Raw genomic sequence first — 23,722 nt, forward strand, 5'->3', positions numbered from 1 at the left:
ACCTGTATAACAAGGGAATACATTTCTTTTTTTCATTTCATGTCCTAGGTCGCCCACCAGTATAATGCGGGTATACATTTCTGTTTTTCATTTCATGTCTTAGGCGCCCACCTGTATAACAAGGGAATACATTTTTGTTTTCATTTCATGTCCTAGGCGCCCACCAGTATAATGCGGGAATACATTTCTGTTTTTCATTTCATGTCCTAGGTCGCCCACCAGTATAATGCGGGTATACATTTTTGTTTTTCATTTCATGTCATAGGTTGCCCACCAGTATAATGCGGGAATACATTTCTGTTTTTCATTTCATGTCCTAGGTCGCCCACCAGTATAATGCGGGTATACATTTCTATTTTCATTTCATGTCCTAGGCGCCCACCAGTATAATGCGGGAATACATTTCTGTTTTTCATTTCATGTTCTAGGTCGCCCACCAGTATAATGCGGGTATACATTTCTGTTTTTCATTTCATGTCCTAGGTCGCCTACCAGTATAACGAGGGAATACATTTCATATTTTTTTCACTCAGGCGCCCACCTGTATAACGAGAGGAATACTTTTCAGTCTTATACTGCAGATCTTGAAATCAGTAACCCACCGGAAGGCAGAAGGTTACAACAGGAATCCCCAGTAGGAAACAATAAAAATCCCCAGCACCGGAAAGCAGAAGGTTGCAACAAGAGGTCCCAGCACAAATTCAAGCGCATGAGTCAAAAGGAAGAAAAGACGCGTCTTGAAAGAAGCGGCCTGTGAACATTAAATTATGCCTAGCATAACAAATCTGATGAAGAAAGCCGTATCCCCAGAGGAACCACCAAAAAGCTTAATTAAGGAAGCCATAGGCAGTGTCATCCCCAAATGCACGGAAGAAAAACACCGGAAGAAACACAAGCCGACAAGAAAGCAAGGCAACAAGAACAAGTTGAAGATAGATGAGATTTTATGATCCGTAGTCTAGCCTAGCTTCTTGTTTTCTTTTAAGCCCGGTGTAATAAGGAGGTCAGCAAACAGTAAAAGTAGCATGCAACAGTAGTAACATTGCAGTCCCATGGTAGTCCCAGCTACCAAAACTTCCCGAACTACATTAACTTGATTCCTGTTTAGCCCAGGATATGTAGGAAACCTCTGAAGCAAAGGTTCGGTCAAATCTTTCAAAAAACGCTTCACACGGAGTACTCGAACGGGCAAAAATCGCTCGTATCCGCTCACTTTATCTTTGCACGAAAACCCTTCGTGTTTTTGGACAAAGAGGGGCAGCTGCGAGCACGTGATTTTCGCCCTATATGAGAATCACTCCCAAAAAAAAATTCAAAATAAAACAATTTTCCTTTTGTGTGCAATTTTTGTATTTTTGTATAATTATTTGTATTTTTGTCTGTGCATGTTTATTTGTTTAAATTAATAAAAATATAAAATATGTCTCATTTGCATTTAGGATTTAATCCTACAATTGTTAATTAAGTTTGTTTTACAAAAATAAAAATTTCAAAAAATGTGCATCGTTTGCATTTTTAGCATTTAATGTCCAATTGTATAATTTTATGCTTAATTATCACTTAATTATGTGTTAATTGTTATTGGGAATTAATTTGTACTTTTATAAATTAATTTAGTTCTATACAATAATTTAAGGATTTTTAGAATTTAGTTTTAGAAAAATAAAAGAAGAAAAGAGAACAAAAAATATAAAGAAAATCGGAATTGGACTCTTCTTCAATTTTGAACCACAGGCCCAAATATACCCGACCTTCCTCTACGACCCGGTCCATTTCAAACCGGGTCGACCCAGTCCATAACCCAAATACCCAACACCCCCTATCTTACACAAAACAAAACAAAAAAAAAACAAAAAAACCCTAACACTAACCATCCCCCCCTTCCTTATCTTCTTCTTCTCCATCACCTTCCCCAAGCAAGCAACTATGGCTGCCCCCCCCGTCCTTCCCCTTCACCACACGCACACACACACACCCCAACAGCAACACACATACACACAGCAACCCACACACACACAGCAACACATACACACACACACAGTCTTCGTCGTCTTCAACCAAACGACCCTACTGTGTCGCCATGGCTGCTGCCTTTTCCTCTTCGTCAAGCTCCAGCAGCCATTACGCGAGCTGCCAGGCTTCATCCTCTTCGTCATCGTCACGTCGCCGAAAAACCTTTAGTCGAACCAGCAGCTCCATCAAACCAAAACAGTCCATCGTCGACGACCATCCTCGCACCATGGACGACCCAACAACTAGCTCGCTGCTGCTGCTGCTGCTTCATCCAGCTCTCCAGTTGCTCCTGCTACGTCCATCGACCTCCCATGTCCATCGCCGTTGTTGCTTCTGCTACAGCCATGGACGACCACGGGCTGCTCCATCACGTTGCTGCTGCCTTGGTCTCGTCCGTGTTGTTGTGGCTCGATGCTGCTGCTTCGTCCAGCTTCGTTCAACATCCATGGTGGCCACTGCTCAACCACAAACAACTACTGCTCGATGATCTTCAGTTTCAATCCGTCGAGGTCGTTATGTGTTGTTTAGAGTTCGTCAAGTTTAAAATGAAGGTGAGTTTGTCGTTGAAGTCAAGATCCGTTAGGGCGTTGGCAGTCTTGGTACGATAATCATTTCCGGACAGTTTGTTTTCGTTCAAGTTCTTCGTCGTTTCGATCCGGTTAGTGGGTTTGAGTTTCATTTTTGTCCGCATTTTGTTTTGATATTCTTGAATCTAAAATCGGTAAATGTTTGATTCTTGTTTTGTTCGTGTTTGTCGTTTTGTTAATTTTTTCGGTTTGTTCATGTTAGTTTAATATCGTTAGATTCAAATTAAAATTTAATTAATTATTTTTCAGTTTGTTTTATTAATTTAAAAGGATTTAATTTTAATATAGAAGAGTGTTGGTTTAAATCGCTTGAATCCGTTGTTTGTTGTAGATTTAATTCGTGTTCATTTTGTTTGAAGTTCGTTTTTAATTCAGTGATTTAATGTGAAGTTATGTTTTGGTTTTTAATTTTTTTTGATTCAATGTATCTTTGTTATAATTTTGTTGGATTTAATTTTAAAAAAAAAATCAATTGATTATTTGAGTTTAGTGATTTGAATCTGTTTATTTATTTTTGTTTAAGTTTGATTTGAATTTGAGCTCATGCTTTGAATATATTTGTTTGTTATTATTGTTGAATCTGAAAATAAATTTGTTGTTTAAAAAGATTGTTCAATCAAAATAATTCAAGTTGTTTCTTGTTGTTCATCATATAGTTTGAGTTTATTCATAAAATCTGATTAGGAATTGGTTATAGCTGCTATATTTTGGTTAGAATTGATTAGTTGAACTTGTTATAGCTGACGGGGTAGATTGGTAAATTACAATGTTTTTCAGGGTCAAAATGGTAATTTCAGTAAGGTCAGAGGGGTATTTTTGGAATTAAAATTCTGAATAAATATTTATTTTGAGTGTTCTGTCCATTAAGATTAAGATAATATTAAAATAATCAATAATGGGGGAACAAGATATAATGGTGGAGAATAATGCAATTGTTTAATATAAGCATGGGGGACAAGATATAATGGGGTATTTGTTTAATGTAGTGGGGACAAAACATTAAGTAGTGAGATTAAAAGGGGATGAGTGGGAAGATAGTGAGTTTTATGTTTAAAAAAAATGCTGAAAGATGGGGATAAATAGAGGGACTTGATCAGATTTTAGGGGGGGACAGAGAGAAAAAAAAGGGCTGAAGATTGAAGAGAGAGAAAGAAAATTTCCGAAAAATATTAAAACTTTCAAAAAAAAAGAAAGAAAAAGAAAAAAAATACAAATAAAAAAGGAGCTGGAAATTAAAAGAGAGAGTAGTAAACACCTGATAAATATTCTGATATACGGGTTTAGAAATTAAGGGTTAAGCATTAATTAGTCTTTCAAATCTGAAAAGATTCCCTTGGCTTCTGTCCGTTGTTTGTTGTCGGTGTTTCTGGATTTTATTTTGATTTTCAAATCTGTCACTGAGATTTCTGTTGACTGGATTGTTGGTTATTATTGTTGTTGTTGTGTTACGTACTACGTGGCTGACTTTCTTCTTCTTATACTGACAATACCAGGTACAGAACTGTAATTTTGGCATTTTGTAAGCTGAAATGAAGAATGGAATTTTAAATTTTTAATTTAGCTTTTTTTTTATATATTAATTGTATTTAGATTATTTCATGTATTATTATTCTGTAAATCGCCGTCGTTTTGCATAATTAGGCATATTGTAGCGATGTATTAAATAATGCTTTGCTTTAACCTGATTATTAGGTAGTATATATTTAAGCATGTTCATTACTGATTAAACTGTCTAATAATTAGAATAAGAAGAAAATAATGAAAAATGACTTTATTAAATCAGTTTTGACAAAATTGACTAAGTTCACTATTTATAAGGGTTTTAGTATCGCCAACATTAAGTTAATCGAAATCATGTAGCTAAATTTAGTTAAAACATGAATTTAAATTAATTTTGCGAATCAAGTATTAGGACATGATTTGAATTAAAACAAGGTTAGTTAAGGTTAAATTAATTAAATTTTAGAAATACGCATTAGTAATCAAGATTGTTTCTAATTTTCAGTAGATGAAAATAATTAATTTCAATAGCTCAAGTCATCTAACAATATGATTTTAATCCGGTTATGGGATAATTAGTTTCTTTTTTAAAAATTATTTGACAATTCCATATTGTATTTATAATTACAATTTTAGTAATATTTCTTTCCACTAATATCTGTTTTAAACTAGTATTTAATATGTTATTTTTAAGTATGTAAAGATTGATTTTATATTTATAGACAAAAAAAATAAAAAAAATAAAAAAATGTAGTCATTCTAGGATATTCATAAAATAAGAGAGGATTTCGCTAAAAAAATAATAATATAAACAATAAAAATAATAATATAAACAATACAAAAATATTTGTCGGGTCCTCCAATCTTATTATTTTTTTTAAAAAAAAATACTTAGATTCTGGGATGGATCGTTTAGTAAATTTCACGGTCCTACCAAAAAGTATAACAACGTGTAGTCTTTAGGCGCGTATTTAATAACGGTATTTTCTTAAACATGGGTGTGCATTTATGTAACCTAAATCCCAATCTTGGTGGAGTCAAAATGCGTCAACAAATCACGTGTACACTGATTGTGACGTGATTCGAGATGCGTTTTCACGATGTTGTAATTCTTGTATAAAATAATAATAATAACAATAATGATAAAAGCGGGTCAAAGTTAAATTTGCATATAAGTTCTTAATTGTTTTAAAAAAAATCAGATAAATAAGCCAAATATAATAGTTGAGCGACCGTGCTAGAACCACGGAATCCGGGAATGCCTAACACCTTCTCTCGGGTTAACAAAATTCCTTATCCGGATTTCTGATTCGCGGACTGTTAAACAGAGTCATTCTTTCCTCGATTCGGGATTCAACCGGTGACTTGGGACACCATAAATCTCCCTAGTGGCGACTCTGAAATAAATAAACAAATCCCGTTTCGATTGTCCTTTAATTGGAAAAAACTCCTTCACCCCTCGCGGGGCGGAAAAAGGAGGTGTGACAGCGTCATTACCTGCATCAATAGTGGCATGAGTGTTACCTGTTTGAGGGGCGTCCTGTTCGCCAGTGGTTGTCATAATGTCTATATGTGTAGTATCTCTGTTCTCCCTTGGGACAGGTTTATCGAGTATGTTGTTCAGAGTGCTTGTTAGCCACTCTTCCAGTAGTCTTTTTAATGCTGGTGGTACTTCCTCTATTGTTGATGTGGAGGCTCCCTTTTCGCGTGAAGCAGTTACGCTCTCGCGGATGGGGGAGGGGGGAAGCACTCCGTCTGGGTGTAGCAATCGGTGTCGCGTTTTCATCGTTTTCCCTGCCACGTTGATTGTGTTCAAGATGTTGGTAGCATCACCTGCTATCGTTCTCAACCTCGCATCTCCTTTTCCTGCCATTGTTAGCAGTGCAAATGAGGAAGATAATGTTTTTTTGTGATCTAGAAAGAACTATAGTTTCAACTAGAGAACTCCCCACAGACGACGCCAAATTGTTTGAGCAAATAATTGCTAAACTAATTAATAACAAACTAATGGAGTGAATCTCAGTTGAACTCAATAATTTCTAGATCAAATGGAACGAAATTCTACTATAATGAGAACGGTTTAGAAGCGTTAAGTGATATACTCGAGGCGTTAAGATTAGCAAAATATATAATAACCTGAAAATGCAATGAATGCAAGAAATGATAATGGTCAAAATATAAAGGGACTGTCACCCAATGATTGTGTGATTGGATGCCTCCTCTTTCTGATGACGTGAACGATATGCAACCGATATGAATGTGAAATCCAGAAATTTATGGATGAAAGTTAAACAACATGTGCTTGAGTAAAATGAGTAAGACAATTCTTTCGTATATTCTTCTCTCATTTTTACAATGTGCTCTCTCTTCTTTCAAAGTGGCAGTCCCCTCTTGTTTACTAACTCCTCCTATTTATAAGGGACATTTTTTCAAAAAACCCTAAAAAAGTACAACATAAAGAATATTCAAAAGACATATTCCTCCCGTCTCTTTCTAAGTTTAGACTACCGTTACTATCTTATTTCGGCTGCCCGCTCTTGATTGTCGTCCTTTGTCACAACGACATCGGTCGTTGTGTTGTGGTGACCTCGTTCCATGTCTTGCTTATCTGGTGTCGTGGTGGCCAAATTTGGACCCTTACATGACCCGTACAAGAGCTTTTAATATTGCATAGATTCTTCTAAATAGATGCCAAATATATTCCTCAACTAAAAAAGAAAAGAAAAGAAAAGAAAAGAAAACAAATAAAACCTACGCAATCAAACTCGACCCGTTTAGATCAAACTTGATCCATTGGCAGAGGACCCGGAAGTCTTTGCCCTAAGTTTTATCAGGTTCGCGGTACTTGGGTTTGTTTGATTTCTTCAGAGTGCGTCACAGTCGTCGTGGGTTCTACAAACTACAAGCTAGCCAACAGCATTACGTTTTTGGCAGACTAAGGAGAGAAAGATGAGTCGAAGCTTAGGCATACCGGTGAAGCTTCTACATGAGGCGACGGGTCATATAGTGACTGTAGAGATGAAGAGCGGTGAGGTTTACAGAGGAAGTATGGTGGAGTGCGAGGACAACTGGAATTGCCAGCTCGAACGCATCACTTACACTGCTAAAGTATGTCTTTCATACATACATAGTTCCTAATTCGTTTTGATCTTGTTTTAGTTTTTTTTTTTTAATTAAACCCGATCACCCAGGTTCTCATCACCAGGAGTGTTTGGGGGGGGGGGGGGGGGTTGGCGAGACCCCTACCATGTCTATTCCCACAAAAAAAGATTACGTACAATGGAGGGGACATGGACCTTACCTCCTGAGAAAATGATCTTGTTTTAGTTTAACTTTTCGTTTATGCCTTTTTTATGTTTCTTATACTCTAAAACCCTAATTTTTTACAATCTCACGTGATTAACAGTATGTTCTATTTAGTTTCTGATTAGATAGATTTAATTTTATAAGGATTAAAAAATGACACCGAATTCACATGGAAAACTTAAATGTTTATCACTGTTTTTGGGTAGTTGAGTGCGAGGACTAATGGAATAGACAGCTCAAGAACACCAATGACAGTGCTAAAGTACGGTTTTTAACATACATTTTCCTGTTTCGTTGTCATTCACCTGTCTTAGTTTAGCTTTCTTATCAAATGCTGTGTTTTGCAACAATAACAGCAACAAACCCGTAATCTTGCAAAGTGGAGTCCGGGGAGGATAGTGTGTACGCAGACCTTACCCCTACCTTTAGAGAGACTGTTTTTGGTAGACCCTTGGCTCAGAAAAAGCATAGTCACAGTATAATCATTGTTATCAAAGGCGCACTTAAAGCGTGCTTAAGCCCTGAAGCGAGGCTCAAAACATGTTAAGCGCTTCGCCTTGCTTAGCGGGCGCTTCAGGGTTCTCATCAAGGCTTTAAGACATACTTTTCCTTTCCAATGAGCGTAATCCTGAAGAGGCGACACTAAACAATTGATATTTCACTTTATCATAAATTTTCCTCAATCTCTATGTCCATGTATTGGGTATTCATGCTTATAGATATTACTCTTGGACTACACATACATATTTGAAGTTTTTCTCCATTTGCGCTTTTCTTCATTAAAGCCCACGCTTTATTTTCGATTTGCGCTTAAAGCCCCAATAGACCTTGGAGCTTTTTTGCGCTTTTCCCCTTTGATAACACTGAGTATAATTTAAAAGAAAAGACAGTAATGAAGAAGCCAAGCAAAATGCTGTGTTAACTGTTGTTGAAATTAAATTTTAGATCTTTTAATGGTCTGTGCAGTTGCTAATAATGTAAAAGTTATTTTAAGAGAAATACATGAAGGGGATTTGAATTCACACAAAAGTTTAGATGCTTAACCCTGGTAGTCTTAATCATCATTCTTTTCAGGATAGTCGGAATAGTTAAAATAAGAAACTAATTGAGCACCGAAAGTGTGTGATTGGTCAATGAAGTGTGTGCAAACTAGGGATGGCTAAGGGAGGGTGCTGGGTTCTTAAGGGGACTAGGTACGGGGGCGGTAGGGGGGTTCCTTAAGGGGACTTCGGTTACGAGGATTTAAGGATACAGGGTAAGGGTATTTTTCTTGGTATCGTACCAGTACCTCTACCGGTCCTCGGGGGTTATTTGAGGAAGCTCTCATTGAGGATGAATTCGAGTAAGGGATCTGCTAGGTGCATGATGTAATATGCTTTATGCGTATATGGAGATCTTGGAATGCTTTATGGGCTTGTGTATTTTATTTAATGCAATGTAAACATTAGATTTCTAATACAAGTTAAAGTATTATTTGTAAAAATAAAATTACATATTTCTTTTGAACGATTTATGTAATTGTTAAATAAATTTTCGTCGTTCTTTGCCTGGAATTGGTAGCACTTGTCCTTCTGCGTCCTCGCCATCTCCAGTAGATAATATTTCGTTATATGCATCATCGTCTTCTTGAATTATTTCTGGAAGGCCAAAGTTTTTTCTGTCCGCTTTAATCCAATCTATGAATAAAATTGTAGTAAGCATAGACTTTAATATTCATTAATAGAGACAATACTGAACCCATCTGGCCATGACCCAACCAAGCATTATCCCAAAAACTTATCTCCATCCATCTGCCAGCTGAAACTATGTGCTGCTTGAAAAAATATCCCAATAAGACCTGATGCTCCTTTACTCGTCATATGTCTTTCATTGGAGTGGAGAAGCTCGTCATTTTACTTTCAATTGAGGGAAAGAGCAGCACCAGATTAGTATCCACATTTACCTTGTCAAAGGAGACAGCAAAAGGTTAACTACCATCTGGAGGTCCCATCTGTACGGCTCCGTCTCTACTTGGCCTTCAAAATTGTCATTTAGCTCTCGTAATAATTTTATGTAAAAGTGAAAATGTACATGCATATAGGATAGTTAATTTCCTTAGGTTGTTTCAAATGTAGCTAGTGTATAGTAAGATGCATATTGTTGGGGTTGTACTAATTAATTGCACTCTGGGTGCTATGCTATAATAATTTTTTCATTACATTTTCAACAAATTGTCACTAAGTTAGGAAATCAGACAAACTCACCCGAAGGTTCTGTCGCTCTGCTTTTGTTTGCATATTAAGTGGTTTCGATCACTTTCATCAGAAAGGTTGATTATTTTCTTGTTCCCAAATTATGAACTGGAGAAATCTATTCTGGTTAGCTAATGGAAGATGATTGGAGATTCGCAAGAGACATATTTTCATTTTCGTATACCAAACACCTTTACCAGTAACTACAATGTAAAAGGATAGAAAGACCACACCTTTTGTGATGAATGGAAATAGAAAATATTTCAATATAGTGATAAACCAAACAAACTCCTTGCTTCCAATGTCTAATTTTTTTAGCTTTCTGATGTTCTATTAGATCAAGTGTGTATTGCTGGTAGTAGAAGTGCTGCCCATGTTTTTGTTTCTCAAGTTCCCCCTTTGTTGGTTTCTTCACTTCCTTTTTTGTTGTAGGTGCAACTTACTATGCAGTGGATTAGCAGAACAGGGCAAAAACCAAGTTGGTCCTACACTGCTGCCCCTGTCCTTGATAAACTTTTTAAGGCGAAACACATAGATAGCCTCTTAAGTGTCACTAACGATCAGTTAAACACTTTTAACTTTTCTAGTGGCCACATAAACACCTCTTTATACCAAATGTATCTTTTAAACACCTTGTGCTGACATGGCAAATTAGTTGTGTCTCACTAATAATTGAGTGCATGAGGACTTTTTTTTAAGCTTAAATATATTTTATGTGTGGCCCACACCGTGTTTTCCTTTTTTATCCAAAATATTTCCACCTTCTCTCCCAAAGAATTCATCTCCACGAACGAATCTTCCTCACGCAAACATCAGTGACTCCTACTCTTTCTGCCGCCATTCTGCCACTTCAATTTTGACACAAAATACGTCAGCACTAATTCGTTGACCACCCATAAAAACTCTCACATTCCCACCTCTATAAACGGATGAACCTCAGGCCACAACTCCACCCGAAAACCCCATCCACACCCTCTGACATGAAAACTGGTTACAAATCCTTAGAATACTTTTGCTTTAAATTTCAGAATTTCATACTCTATTTGTTTATGAAGTGTTTCCTCTTGTTGATGATCGTTTTATTGGCCACTGGTTGTATTTGTAGAAGAAAAGGAGGGGGAGGAGTTTGGGTCTCTAGTGAGGAAGAAGAAGAAAAGGGGGGGGGGGGGGGGTCAAGAAATCAAACTTTCAAGCAAGAAAATAATTCTCTATGTCTGTGGAAAGAAGAAAAGGTGGTGGGGTTAGTTTTTATTGTTTTTTGGGTTTTTCAATTATAATATTTATTTTTTAATAGGTGTGAATTTATTGATTAATTACCTTATCAAAAAAAAAATAGGTGTCAATTTATTTTTCTAGTTTACATGTGTCGCTATGCCTTTGGTTTATTTGGTTGTAACCAATGTGAGTTTTATGCAGGTTATCTTGTGGACTCAAATGTTTACAAGGAACAATTCTAACTACTAGAAGTGTCTATCTATCACTTTGAAAGTTAAAGTGTTTAACTAATCGATGGTGACAACTTTAAGAGGCTATCTTTGTATTGTCATTGGGAAAAAAAAGAATCAATATGAATTAGATAAAGCATCCAAATCTTAGTCAATCTTTTAAAATAGGCGGAATACATACGGAGACACCTAAAGTTGGTACCATTCTTCATTTAGACACTTAAACACGGGCTAATACCTATTGAACACCTAAACTCCTTTAAAAGTGTACCAATTAAACACATTTAGCTGACACATCCAAAATATGAAACGCGTGCATTTTACACGCGGCCGACCTGGCAAAACAACCAATGAGACAATGGCGTGTCAATTTTTTATTCCAAATAATAAGGAAAAAAGAAGTACGAGGAAAAAGAAGAACAAAAAGCCGTCTTCCTCAACACCCCTCCCCCAAACCAAATCTCTTTTCTCTCTCCCGATATTTTCTTTCAATTTCTCTGTAAATTTTTCTTAAAGTCCTTAAAAATCAGTTGCCTCCGGTGTTAAAATGGGATTCTTGAGCAGAAATTGAGGAATATAATTGATATAGAAAAGATTTTGTACAATCACATCTGACCCAAAAGGAAACTCCATTAATGGTAAAAAACAAAATCTGGTGAAGCTCATATGCTGTTTGTTACCAATTAAGGCCCTTCGATTGCACCCACTAGCGATGCTTTCCAACTTAGTTGTCCTGATTTGCTTATTCTTCGGTTACATTAAAAATCTCACCCAAAATTTTCTGATTTACCGGTTTAAGCAAGCATTTCTATTATCATGCAACGAAAATTGCAGTTGATTATGATGCTGTTGGAGCTGAATGGAGATTGGAGAAACCAAATGAGATTTTTTGGAAGTTAACTTCTTGGTGGTGATGTTCTGGTGGAGAAGATGTGGGCTTGCTGCCAACCGTGAAAGTTTCCGGCAAGGTAGTCCTTTTCAAGGAAAACCAGAGTAAAAAGGAAAAAAACAAGAGAAAGCGACAGGAAAAAAAAAAGAATTAATTTTTTTTAGTAGTGGACGCGCTCAAAGAGAGTGGAGAACACACATTTTGCCATGTCAGCTAAAGGTGTCTAATTGGTACACTTTTGAAGGAGTTTAAGTGTTCAATAGGTATTAGCCCGAGTTTAAGTGTCTAAATGAAAAATGGTGCCAACTTTAGGTGTCTCCGTATGTATTCCGCCTTTAAAATAAAGTGATGTTTTCAGTCCTTGCATTGACACTCCTAGGGTAGTTAATGATATGCCTTGGTATAGTGGAGAAGGTTTGCTATAGAAAAATAAGAAAGAAACTGATCTAGCGAAATACTAGGAAGTCTTGTTTTGCATCAACTGCTGCGTGTTTGGTGTTGGATGAATGATTCACCTCATAAGCTGCAATATTTGGTTCTTTCTCCAGTTACTCAGAGAAAAAGAAATTTAACATTTTTTTATAGATCTACAAGGGGTTTTTCTTCTAAAATATGACATTAGTTTCTAATTTTGATCAATGCAGGATGGACGGGTGTCACAACTGGAGCATGTTTTTATTAGAGGCAGTAAAGTCAGGTATACAGATTCCTTTTGCATGATTTTATGCTGTTTCCTGGTAAGAGCATATACTGAACTTGAATTTCTACCAGGTTCATGATAATCCCTGATATGCTTAAAAATGCCCCCATGTTCAAGCGTCTAGAAGCTAGAATTAAGGTAATTTGCTGTTGCATTTGTCTTTGGTTCGGTTTATCCTTGTTTTCTTTTAAGTGATTTGCTTATTTTTTATTTCACTTTTGAAGGGCAAAGGTACATCACTTGGTGTTGGACGGGGACGTGCTATTGCAATGCGAGCTAAAGTGAGTGTTGCTTCTATCTCTTCCTTCTACTTGCTTTTTCAGTTTGATGCCAACTACTAAGCAGAACTTTTGCTACATACAATTTCATGTATAATTTAGGCATATGCAGTAACTTTGTTTGACTTTGCAAAATGGTGGAGCCAATATGAAGTTTGTTTCAAAGAAAGGGAAAGATTTTTGGGGAAAAAAAGGGGATTGATTGATTTACTTCTCCTGTGTTCCTTAGTTTTGCTTCTTACAGGAAGTTTATCTTTTTTATCTGTAGCTTCATCCAATTTAAGAAAGCTGTCAACTGTCACTTGTGCTTCTTCCCCCCCTTATTTCACTAAAATATAACGTGCCCCTTGCTGGTTGCTCTAGGTTGTGAGTTGTATATTTTGATCCTTTACCCCAGAAGATTTTTGGGATTCTCTTTTGCGTGGAAGGGGAGTGGAGAGGATGTGATGAAGATTTGCTTTTTAACAAGAAAAAAGAGAGGATGATGTTATGAGGAATTTGTTGTGTTTTAGCTGGCTCAAGAATTGTAATTCTTCTACTGAAGAAATGTACCTGATTATAAACATCTTGTTTGCAGGCTCAGGCTGCAGGTCGTGGAGCAGCACCTGGTCGGGGTGTTGTGCCCCCTGTAAGAAGATGATTGCCCCATGTTGGATTTCATTTGATCAGGTCTTGAGTTCTTAAATTCATTGTATTGGCAGTATTAGTGACTTCCGCTCCTGCTCCCTTGTAATCTAAGAAGTAAGAACCATTCGATGTAGAATTTTTAACTCTGTGGTCTAGATGTGTCTTGCCCTAGAGAGAGCTGGAAAGTTGAGTGATCCTCAGATGGCCGCTATAATATGGATCGGTCCAGTTACTCATTGTTCAGTGATCCATGAGTGTTTGTTGTACCTCTGTTTAGTGCTGGATTATGATCTTTTGTAGTGTTTTAAAAGCAAATAGTCTCTTTTGGATAGATGGTAATATCTTCCAGAATATCCTCTACAATCTCTTAAATCCTTTCATTACTCTGTTGGTATATTTATTTCTGAGATGGACCATGGGAGCTGTACCTTGAGGGAATGTTGATGAGTGCTCTTCTTTGTGAGGTCAAGAAGTGAAGCCTGCAGACAATTATATTTTAGGACGAAACAGATTAAGGTTGAACCATTGGTGAATTACTTCTAGAACTCATTTTGCATCAAGAGATTCTGCTTCTGATTCGATTGGAATTTCATTTTATTAAGTCTTCCTAGTTGAGCAACATACCGTGTCGGCAGGGAAAACTTATACCTTGGTTTACGTTATCCTCAAACGTGTACTAGTAAATGTAAATTGTGGTTAGTTAAACAAAGAAACAGTAACTTATAAACCTGTTGTACTAAAAATTGGAGTTCCAATGCTTTTAATTTGGTTATAAGTGTGAATAATTAATAGTTTGGGGGGTTTTAGTGCGTTTTGCCATAATGGAACACAAAACTAATGATAGATTCCATTTCAAGAGATAAGAGCTACTACTAAACGAAATCTACCTGAGAGACTAAGAGCCCGTTTGGCCATGAATTTTTTTCATTTTTTTCTTTTTTTAATTTTTTTTTTCAAATCAGTATTGGTCATAAAATTTTCAATTTTCACTTGAAGATGAATTTTGGATTTTTTCAAAAATATGAAAAACTCCAAAAAGTTGCATTTCAAAATTTTCACTCAAATCACTCACAAAAATTCAAAAACAATCCAAAATTATAATCACGTTCAAACACAACTCTAATATTCAAATATCATTTTCACCTAAAAAAAGTTTTCGCTTTTTTAGGAGTTTACAATTTTTATGTCCACCCACTAAGAAACTAACAAAGTACCTAATTCACTTTACATTAAACAATTTAGAGCTAAACTTTTTATGATAATAGATGATGTGAGAGATCATTGACTTACATGTGAACCTTTGTCCCCACGCCAATCAAACTGTCTTCAACTATGTCTTTAATTCGTCTGGGAGTAGAAAAAGTAAGATTTAGAAATGCACTCATATAGGTCTTATAAGAATGTGCTCATGAAAAGATTGTCTTCAACACAGTGCAGGCCTCAGGGGTGGACCTAAGTGGTGAGAAGTGGGTTCAATTGAACCCGCTTCGTTAAAAAATAATACTGTATATATGTATAAATTATGGCTAAAGCAAGGTAAATTTTGTATAAAAATTATTTTTGAACCCACTTATACGGCTTATACCGCTTATGTTAGTTATTGACTTCTTCGACTGAACTCGCTTGCACAAAATCCTAGGTTCGCCACTGGCAGGCCTCATAGCCATTAATAATTAATCAGATCCAAAGAATACTTTATAACACCATTGAAACTAACTGATCTCTTTTCTGATAATGATCAAGTCGGATTTGTTCTTGGTTGGTAACTAGAGGGTCAAAACTCGAAACTACTGTAAAAGAATAAGAAGTTTGTCAATGAATAGCAAAATAATTGAAAGATGGACTATCTTGTCGTAATTAGAAAACAAAAACAGCTCAATTGTGTAGGTCAAAATATTATGGGAATATATCTTTTGTTAAATACTCCACGATGTATAGCTGCTACTCTCCTTTCTTCCCATTGTTCCCACAGTTTGGACGATCTATGTATGTTGGAAATTTGATGTGTGGTTAAGGCTTAAGCCGAGGATCCAGTACACTACTAATCTATGTATGTTGGAAATTTGATGTGTGGTTAAGGCTTAAGCCGAGGATCCAGTACACTGTAATATATTACGTTGGAAATGCACATTTTAAACAAGATATCTCTTTAATATAGGGTAAGGGCCATGGACCCAGAGACAGACCTATGACTTATGTTGTCATGGCCCAAGGGCAGACCTATGACTTATGTTGAGGGGTCACCGGACCCCGTAAATTTTGGCAGAAATCTTGTATATATATATGTATATCTTGAAAATGGTTAATTTAAATCATTTGACATCGTTAACGCTAAAAGACTTTAGGAGGCACTAATTGAACAAAATATTATGCCCTCGTCGCATTAAATTCCTGGATCTGCCTCTGCACGGACCCGAGGGAGCTCAGGGGGTAGGGGTGGAGGCAGGGGCGGACCCACATTGATTCAAGCGGGTTCAATTGAACCCGCTTTGAAAAAAAAATCATTATTTTATGTGGAAAATATTTTCTTAAACAACACAATATCGGATAAGTATATTGAGTTGAACCCACTTGACAGAAACAATAGTTGGTCGAGTTGGTTCAAGTGGGTCTAGGAGTAGGTGAGGTCTGGAGTTCGAATCTAGACTCTTACAGTTCGATACTTTCCAGCTCTTTATTTTGCCAAAAGCATATTACAGTATAATTCATTTGAACTGTTCTACTTACCTCCTCATTTGTGATGACCCTAAATGAAATTTTCATGTTTCGAGGCCTTAAAAACCTCTCTTAGAATCACCTCGATTTGCGTGCGCAGTCCGGGCGCGTAGCCGGAAAGCCTAAATGTATAAATTTGTGAAAAATGATAAATTTTGACTATAAAATGAATTAATTTGATTTCGGTCAACGTTTTGGGTAAACGGACCCGGACCCATAATTTGACGGCCCCGGAGGGTCCGTAGGAAAATATGGGACTTGGGCGTATTTCCGGAATCGAATTCCGAGGTCCCAAGCCCGAGAAATGAATTTTTTAAAGAAAATTATTTTCTAAAATTGTTTAAAGGTTTTGGAAATGAATTTTGATTAGAACATGTTGGTATCGGGCCCGTATTTTGGTTCCGGTGCCCGGTACAGGTCTTATATATGATTTAAGATAATTCTGTGAAGTTTGGTAAGAAACGGAATCCGTTTGACGTGATTCGGACCTTAAATGCAAATTTGATGTTTAAAGGAGTTTTGAGAAATTTCATTGATCTTGAGGTCTAATTCGATGTTCATGATGTTATTTTTGGTGATTTGAGTACACGAGTAGGTCCATATGATGTCTTTGAGTTAGTATGCACACTTAGTTTGGAGTTCCGACAGCTCGGGTGAGTTTCGGGTAGGTTCCGGGATGTCTTAGGCTTAAAAACATAGTTGTTGCAGGTTCAGAGAACTGGAAGGCCTCTGAATAAATCAGTGCGGTCCGTACATAAGAGTGCGGAACACAGCAGAAAAATGCGGACCTCAGAGGAGGGGCGCGTATCGCACAATTCTGTCCGCGGCCGCACTCCAGGGAGTTCTGCAGATTCGCCGGTCCGATTTCGGAAGCTTATATCTTTTGATCTACAAGGAATTTTGAAATGATTCTAAAACAAAAATTGTAGCCCTTCGTGTTTAGTTTCCAGAAAGGTAAAGAAGTCATCAATTTGGACATCTGTAGAAAAAGTTATGGTCAAAATACTAAAGCATGTCACTGCAGTCCACATAGAGTGCTGTGCGACCGCAGTTGATTTTGTGCGGTCCGCACCGGGAATCTGAGAGTAGTATATTTAAACGGGATTTTCAGTTAATTTTCATTTTTCAAAACCCCAAAAACATAAGAGACGATTTTTCAAACAACCTTTCTTCTCCAAAACATTGGTAAGCGATTTCTAACTAGTTTTCTTCAATCAATAACATCTTTTCACATGATTTCAACTCAAAAACCAATGATTTTCACGGGGGAAATTGGGTGTTTTGGGTAGAACCTAGGTTTTTCAAAAATTGGGGAATTGGACCTCGATTTGAGGTCCGATTTTAAAACAAATTATATATTTGGGTTCGTGGGGGAATGGGTAATCGGGTTTTGGTTCAAACCTCGGGTTTTGACCATGTGGGCCCGGGGGCGATTTTTGACTTTTGGGTAAAACTTTGGAAAACTCATTTTCATGCATTGGAGTTGATTCATTTAGCGTTTATTAATGTAATTAAGTAAATTGTGGCTAGATACAAGCGAGTTGGAAGTGGAACCAAGGGGTAAAGTAGTAGTTGAAGCTCGATTGTGCTCGTAGCTTTGAGGTAAGTGTTTGGTCTAACCTTAGCTTGAGGGATTAAGAGTTGAGTCCTATTTTCTATGTGGTAATTGTTGAGTACAACGTATAGGCATGGTGACGAGTATCTATACGTTGGTGTCAAGCATGCTCGTGAGTCTTTTATTGTGATTTTCATGATTTCGTTGTATTATCCATGCTTTAAAGGTGATTTCTATTTGTTGTGAAAAATTTGTGGAAGGAATTGTGACCTTTGAACATCTAGGAGCATTGGCTCAAGTTATATTACTAATTGTGAAAGTATATGAGTTGATTGAACCCCTTTGGATCATTGGCTCAGGTGGTAAAGTGAGTTGTGAAGTAAAATTGATTAAGAGAAAGAAGTCATTAAATTGTTCCCTTACCGGGATATTGTCACTTTATTGGTTATCTCTCTTGCCGGGATGTTGATATTATTGATGTTACTCCCTTGTCGGGACTTAATTGTTAAATTGTTGTTCCCTTGCCGAGATTCCTATTATAATCTTGTTTACTCCCTTGCCCCATTGTTTGTGATTGTTGTTTGGGTGAGGAAGAGTGTTAAAGTACGAAGGGTGATGTCGCACATTGTTTGTTTTGTGAGGGAAGAATGTAAAACACGAAGGGTGATGCCGTACCACACGATATACCATTCCGTGCCGATTTTATTGATTATATGGTGAGGAAAGAGAGTAAAAGCACGAAGGGTGATGCCGTACACACTTTTATTATATACTTGCTTTTGCGAGGACCAGGGTAAAAACACGAAGAGTGATGCCGTGCATTTGTTGATTTTTGATTCTTTGTTGATATCCGAGTTATGTTGTTTCTTCCATTACTTGATGTCTTTCTATTTGGAATTGTTATCTCACTCACAACATGCTTCCCCTCCCATATTGATTGTTTACTTCTGTATTTTTTTTCCGCTGTATATATATATTTGAACTGCACAGGTTTATTTGGTAGTTTGGTCGTAGCCTCGTCATTACTTCGCCGGGGTTAGGCTAGACACGTACCAGCACATGGGGTCGGTTGTGCTGATACTGCACTCTACACTATGTGCAGATCCCAGAGCAACTTTTGGACAGTAGCTTGGAGGCTTCCTTCAGTCCATCCGAAGACCCAAGGTAGACCTGTAGGCGTTCGCAGGCCCTGGCGTCTCCCTCTGTCCCTATTTCCTGTTTCATTTTCCTCTATTCAGAAACAGTGTACTGTTATTTCTTCAGACCATTGTATGTAGCAATCTTAGACAGTCTGTGACCCTGTGATACCAGGTTTTGGGTGCTTTAGGTTTTAAGAGTTGTAACAGATGCAGATTTCAGATATTTAATTGTTATCTTCCGCTTAATTATTTAAAGTTCCGCTGTTTTCGTGTTATTACCTTATATTTGTTAAAAAGAAATAATTGGATAATGAAGTAAGTTGTTAAAGGATTGGCTTGCCTAGCTCACATTAGCAGGCGCCATCACGACTCTCGAGGGTGAAAAATCTGGGTCGTAACATCATTGTAGCCCCTCACTGTTTTTTTCTTAATTATTGTTTAATTTAGCTAATTTTCATAGTTTCGAATTTTGATACTATCAAAATTATAACTCTATTTCAGTTTATATTTTTATTCTATTGTTATTATTTTTTCATAAATTGTTTATTATAATGAATATTTCAGCGGTTGTTAATCTGTTAGATTTAATCAATAAATAGAGTTGGTTGTTTTGGCATAGATTGAATTGATTTTGTAACATTAAATTCAAAAAAATAGTACAATAAATTGTCAAATTTGAAAAAGTAAATAGATATATTGTTCACTTTTATTATTTTCATTTTTCTTAAGAGCTCAACAGAACAAAGAGGTCATGAAGCAAAATAAAGAGCAGAAGGAAAGATTATTGTTATGACTTTGTTGCTTTTATTGTCAAATAGTGTCAATGACTTTACTTCCGCTTACACAAAATCCTGGGTCTGTCAATGGGTGAGGTACGTATTCACACTCTTAAATTTAAATTGAAAGTGAAATATATATATATACACACACGCACACAAAAACTTCTCAATCAGTTAGTTGTAGGATAAAATAATGCAAAAAATACTTTATTAATGCAAAAGCAGCTAACGTGGTTAGGAAAACATATATATGTACGTATGGGCAGGAAAATAGTCCCTAAAATTGGTGATTCAGGGCCCACTGTGTCCTTTAATTCCTACAACCTAATCAACTTAAAGATGCATCGGTCGATTCCCGGAATTTGAAGCAAAAGAATCAAATACAATTTTTTTATAACTGTGATTTTTGAATCAACTTACATACCAACACAGATACGGAATAAAAGGATCACATACACTTGCATAGAAAGAGACTAATAACGGTATTAGTGACTTATATTAATCGGTGCTGTAGGCTTGTAGCTGCAGTGTATGTTGTAGTTTAGAAATTTCAAGATATAATTAATTTTGGTGAGGTTTTAGTTAAATATATCTAGGCAATTCTCGTGTCTTAACGAAATGCTATATCCTTCCATATAATGTGTCCCTTGTAAAGAACCTGACTGTTTTTATAAAAAGAAAGCACTTGGTGGAAGGTAACGCTCTACAAATATACAATTGAATTGAGTTTGCAGTAGTTTCCTTCAAAATAAAAAAAGTGATGAATTCCAAAATATAGAGTATGTGAATTAGAAAGATTCTCAATATTGCCAATTGTAGAGTTCATAAATTAAATATATCACACTTGCCTTAATCTACTAGTCCCTTATTTTCAATTTATGTGGAAGTGACACGAAATTTTAAAAAGAAATAAAGTTTTTTGGAAGTGATAATCTTAAAATGAAATATTCCACAAAAAAATGAAACATAAGTGCTATTCTTTTGGAATCAACTACTCCATTCTAATCATCGGTTAATAAGTAAATAGTGCTACATAAAATAAAATAGACGGAATAACAAATTTTGTGTAGGGGCAAGATGAAACGATTAGTTGTGTCAGATAAAATAAAACAATTAAGCACCCATGGTGCCTTCGAATCTTGATCCTATTTTGCTTTTATCCATCATCCTAAATTTCACTTTTTTATATCTTCCCAAAATTTTAACCAACAGAACCCCTGTCAGGCTATATATAACCATGGACTAATTCATGTCTCTGATGGCTCTGAACTTGAGGGATCATTTGGTTATCGAGAGTAGGATTATAGTTCAGAATACAATTTGGTCTTGTACTTATTTCATATGCAGCCATGCGTATTAACTAATATCAGGCCAAATTTATAACAAAATAGTGGTATTAACTAATGTTAGATGGGATGTGGGAGTTGATACTCAGGAGGCTCACCGTCACGGTATTCTGTATAACTACGAAGATGTATAATGACTTGAAACACCACTATTGGTGGCGTAGGATGAAGAAAGACATCGTTAGTGATGTTTCATAGTGTTTAAATTGCCAGCAATTTAACTGGTAGTTTGACTTAGAAGATGGTTATAACAGAATGGAAGTGGTAGGCATCACTATGGATTTTGATGCTATAGGTTAACCAAGCCCGTGCACATCATACTGATGTTGACTACTTATACTTTGGAGAGGTTGACCCAGATTTACATCTGCGGGTAGTTCTTTTGCATGACGTACCTATTTCTATCATTTCAGACCGTAACACTCAGTTCACTTATCACTTTTGGAGAGCTGTTCAGGGGAGTTGGGTATACAACTTGAGCTTAACATAGAATGTCACCTGCAAACGAATTGTCAGTCCGAGCAGGCTATTTAGATTCTTGAGGATATGTTGCAAGCTTGTATGATTGGTTTTGGAGGCCATTTGGATCAGTTCTTACATTTCTTGGAGTTTGCTTACAATAAAAGTTATCAATCCCCCATTCAGATAGTTCTGTATGAGACTTTGTATGGTAGACAATGTCGTTATCCTATTCGTTGGTTTGAGCATGGTGAGATTAAGTTTGGTACGAATTTGGTATGTAATGATTTGGAGCAGGTAAAGTTGATTCAAGAATGACTTCAGATAGCTCAAAGCAGGCAGAAGAGTTAAAATTCTATTACTACTTAGTATCGCCAGTGTTTTGGTTGCTCTACTTCATTGTTAATGTTTTCATGACTTTTAAATTACTATGTTTTCTCTATACGGTTGTGATTTGCATGCTTGTTTGGAGCCGAGAGTCTACCGGAAACAATCTTTTTACCTGCATAAGGCAGGGGTAAGGCGACGTACATACAAAATTTTACCTATGTTGTTGTTGTTGCTGAAAATTTTACCTATGAAAGGCGTGATGAGATTTGGGAAGAAGGGCAAGTTGAGTCCAAGATTTATTGGACCATTTGAGTTGTTGGTGAGAGTTGATGAGGTTGCTTATAGACTTGCTTTACCTCCGAGCCTATTGGTGGTATATCTAGTATTTTTATATTTTTATGATTCGGGGGTATATTGAAGATAAGTAACTTATTTTAGACTTCAACACTATTGTGACGACCTGATAGGCCATTTTGAGTAATAGCCTTTATTTGTGTGTTCCGAGACCTTTCATAGCTTCATTTGATGTTTATTGACTTGCATGCATGGTCCGTGTAGCTTTTCAGAAAGTTTTCATATGAAATTTTAACGAAAAAGTAATTTTGACTTAAAATAACGCTAGAGTTGACCACGGTCAACGTTTTTTGTAGACGATCTCGGATCGGTGTTTTAAAGATTTTGGTTGGTCCGTATAATATTTTGGACTTGCACGCACGTTTGGTTAGGGTTTCGAATGACCCGAGAGCATTTCAACGCATTATATGAAAGTTAGCAAAAATTGAGTTTTAAGTTGAAATCTTGAGTTTTGATGATCTATTCTTGTTAGTGGATGTTATTTTGATGATTGAAGGTAGCAAGCAAATTTGTATGATATTATTACACTTGTGTGCATGTTCGATTTGGAGCCCGAGCGGCTCCGATGAGTTTCAGAAGCATGGCAGACGTATTTGGAATAGCTGAGTATCAATTGTTACTAGTGTCAAGTTGCACGTCTCGCATTTGCGAGAACCTAATCGAAAGTTAGGCTCACAAATAAAAATGGGAACCGGGGTCTGGGGTTCATATTTTTGAACAATTGTTCACTTTTGCGATCTGGTCTGGGATCACTTTTGCGATCTTGGTCACATTTGCAATATTGTGCTAGGTGGAGCAGCTTCGCATTTGCAAAGTTTAGCTCACATTTGTGATTCTTGCATGTCTGTGGCACTGATTGCATTTGCGATCAGACGACTGCACTTGCGAACAAGTTTGCAGCTGGGTAAAAGATGGGAAGGTTGGGACTTAGCTCATTTTACACTATTTTTCAACCCTAAATACTCTATAGGCGATTTTTGAAGAGGATTTTCTTCCCAAATTCAGTGGTAAGCAACTTTAACTAGTTTTTAATAAATATTAGTTTTTCCCCCATAAATTTTATCATCAAATCTATGAATTCTAAGGTAGGTAGAATTTAGGAATTTTGTAAAATTGAGATTTAGACTTCAAACTAAGATTAGATTTTGTAGCAAATTACATAATAGGTCTCGGAGGTGAATGGTTAATCAAGATTGGTCTGAATATCGGATTTCAACCTAGAGGGCCTAGGGTTGACTTTTTTAAAAAATGATTGAAAATGAACCTTTTTCATTCATGAGTAGTTTCTAAAGCTTGTTTTGAATTATTTGGACAATAATTTGTTAGATTCGGTTGATGTGGAGGCTTGTTCGAAAGGAAAAGCCATGGTTGATTATCGACTTGGTTGTAGAAAGAAGTAAGTGTCGTGGTTAACCTTGACTTGAGAGAATTAAGACTTGATTGGTCTATTTGCTACTTGACTTATGTGT

At 36.5% G+C, this 23,722-nt stretch overlaps 1 protein-coding gene across 1 annotated transcript; it reads left to right on the plus strand.

Moving 5' to 3' along the window:
* The first annotated feature begins 6,846 nt into the window (after positions 1–6,846).
* LOC107795829 (small nuclear ribonucleoprotein SmD3b-like) lies at positions 6,847–14,118 on the plus strand. Its single transcript, XM_075249495.1, has 5 exons — positions 6,847–7,208; positions 12,616–12,668; positions 12,743–12,809; positions 12,896–12,952; positions 13,527–14,118. Exons 1-5 carry the CDS (start codon positions 7,050–7,052, stop codon positions 13,587–13,589), a joined length of 399 nt encoding a protein of 132 aa, XP_075105596.1. The 5' UTR covers positions 6,847–7,049; the 3' UTR covers positions 13,590–14,118.
* The last annotated feature ends 9,604 nt before the right edge of the window (positions 14,119–23,722 follow it).

The sequence above is a fragment of the Nicotiana tabacum genome, chromosome 3, assembly GCF_000715075.1.
Source record: "Nicotiana tabacum cultivar K326 chromosome 3, ASM71507v2, whole genome shotgun sequence".
NCBI lineage: Eukaryota > Viridiplantae > Streptophyta > Magnoliopsida > Solanales > Solanaceae > Nicotiana > Nicotiana tabacum.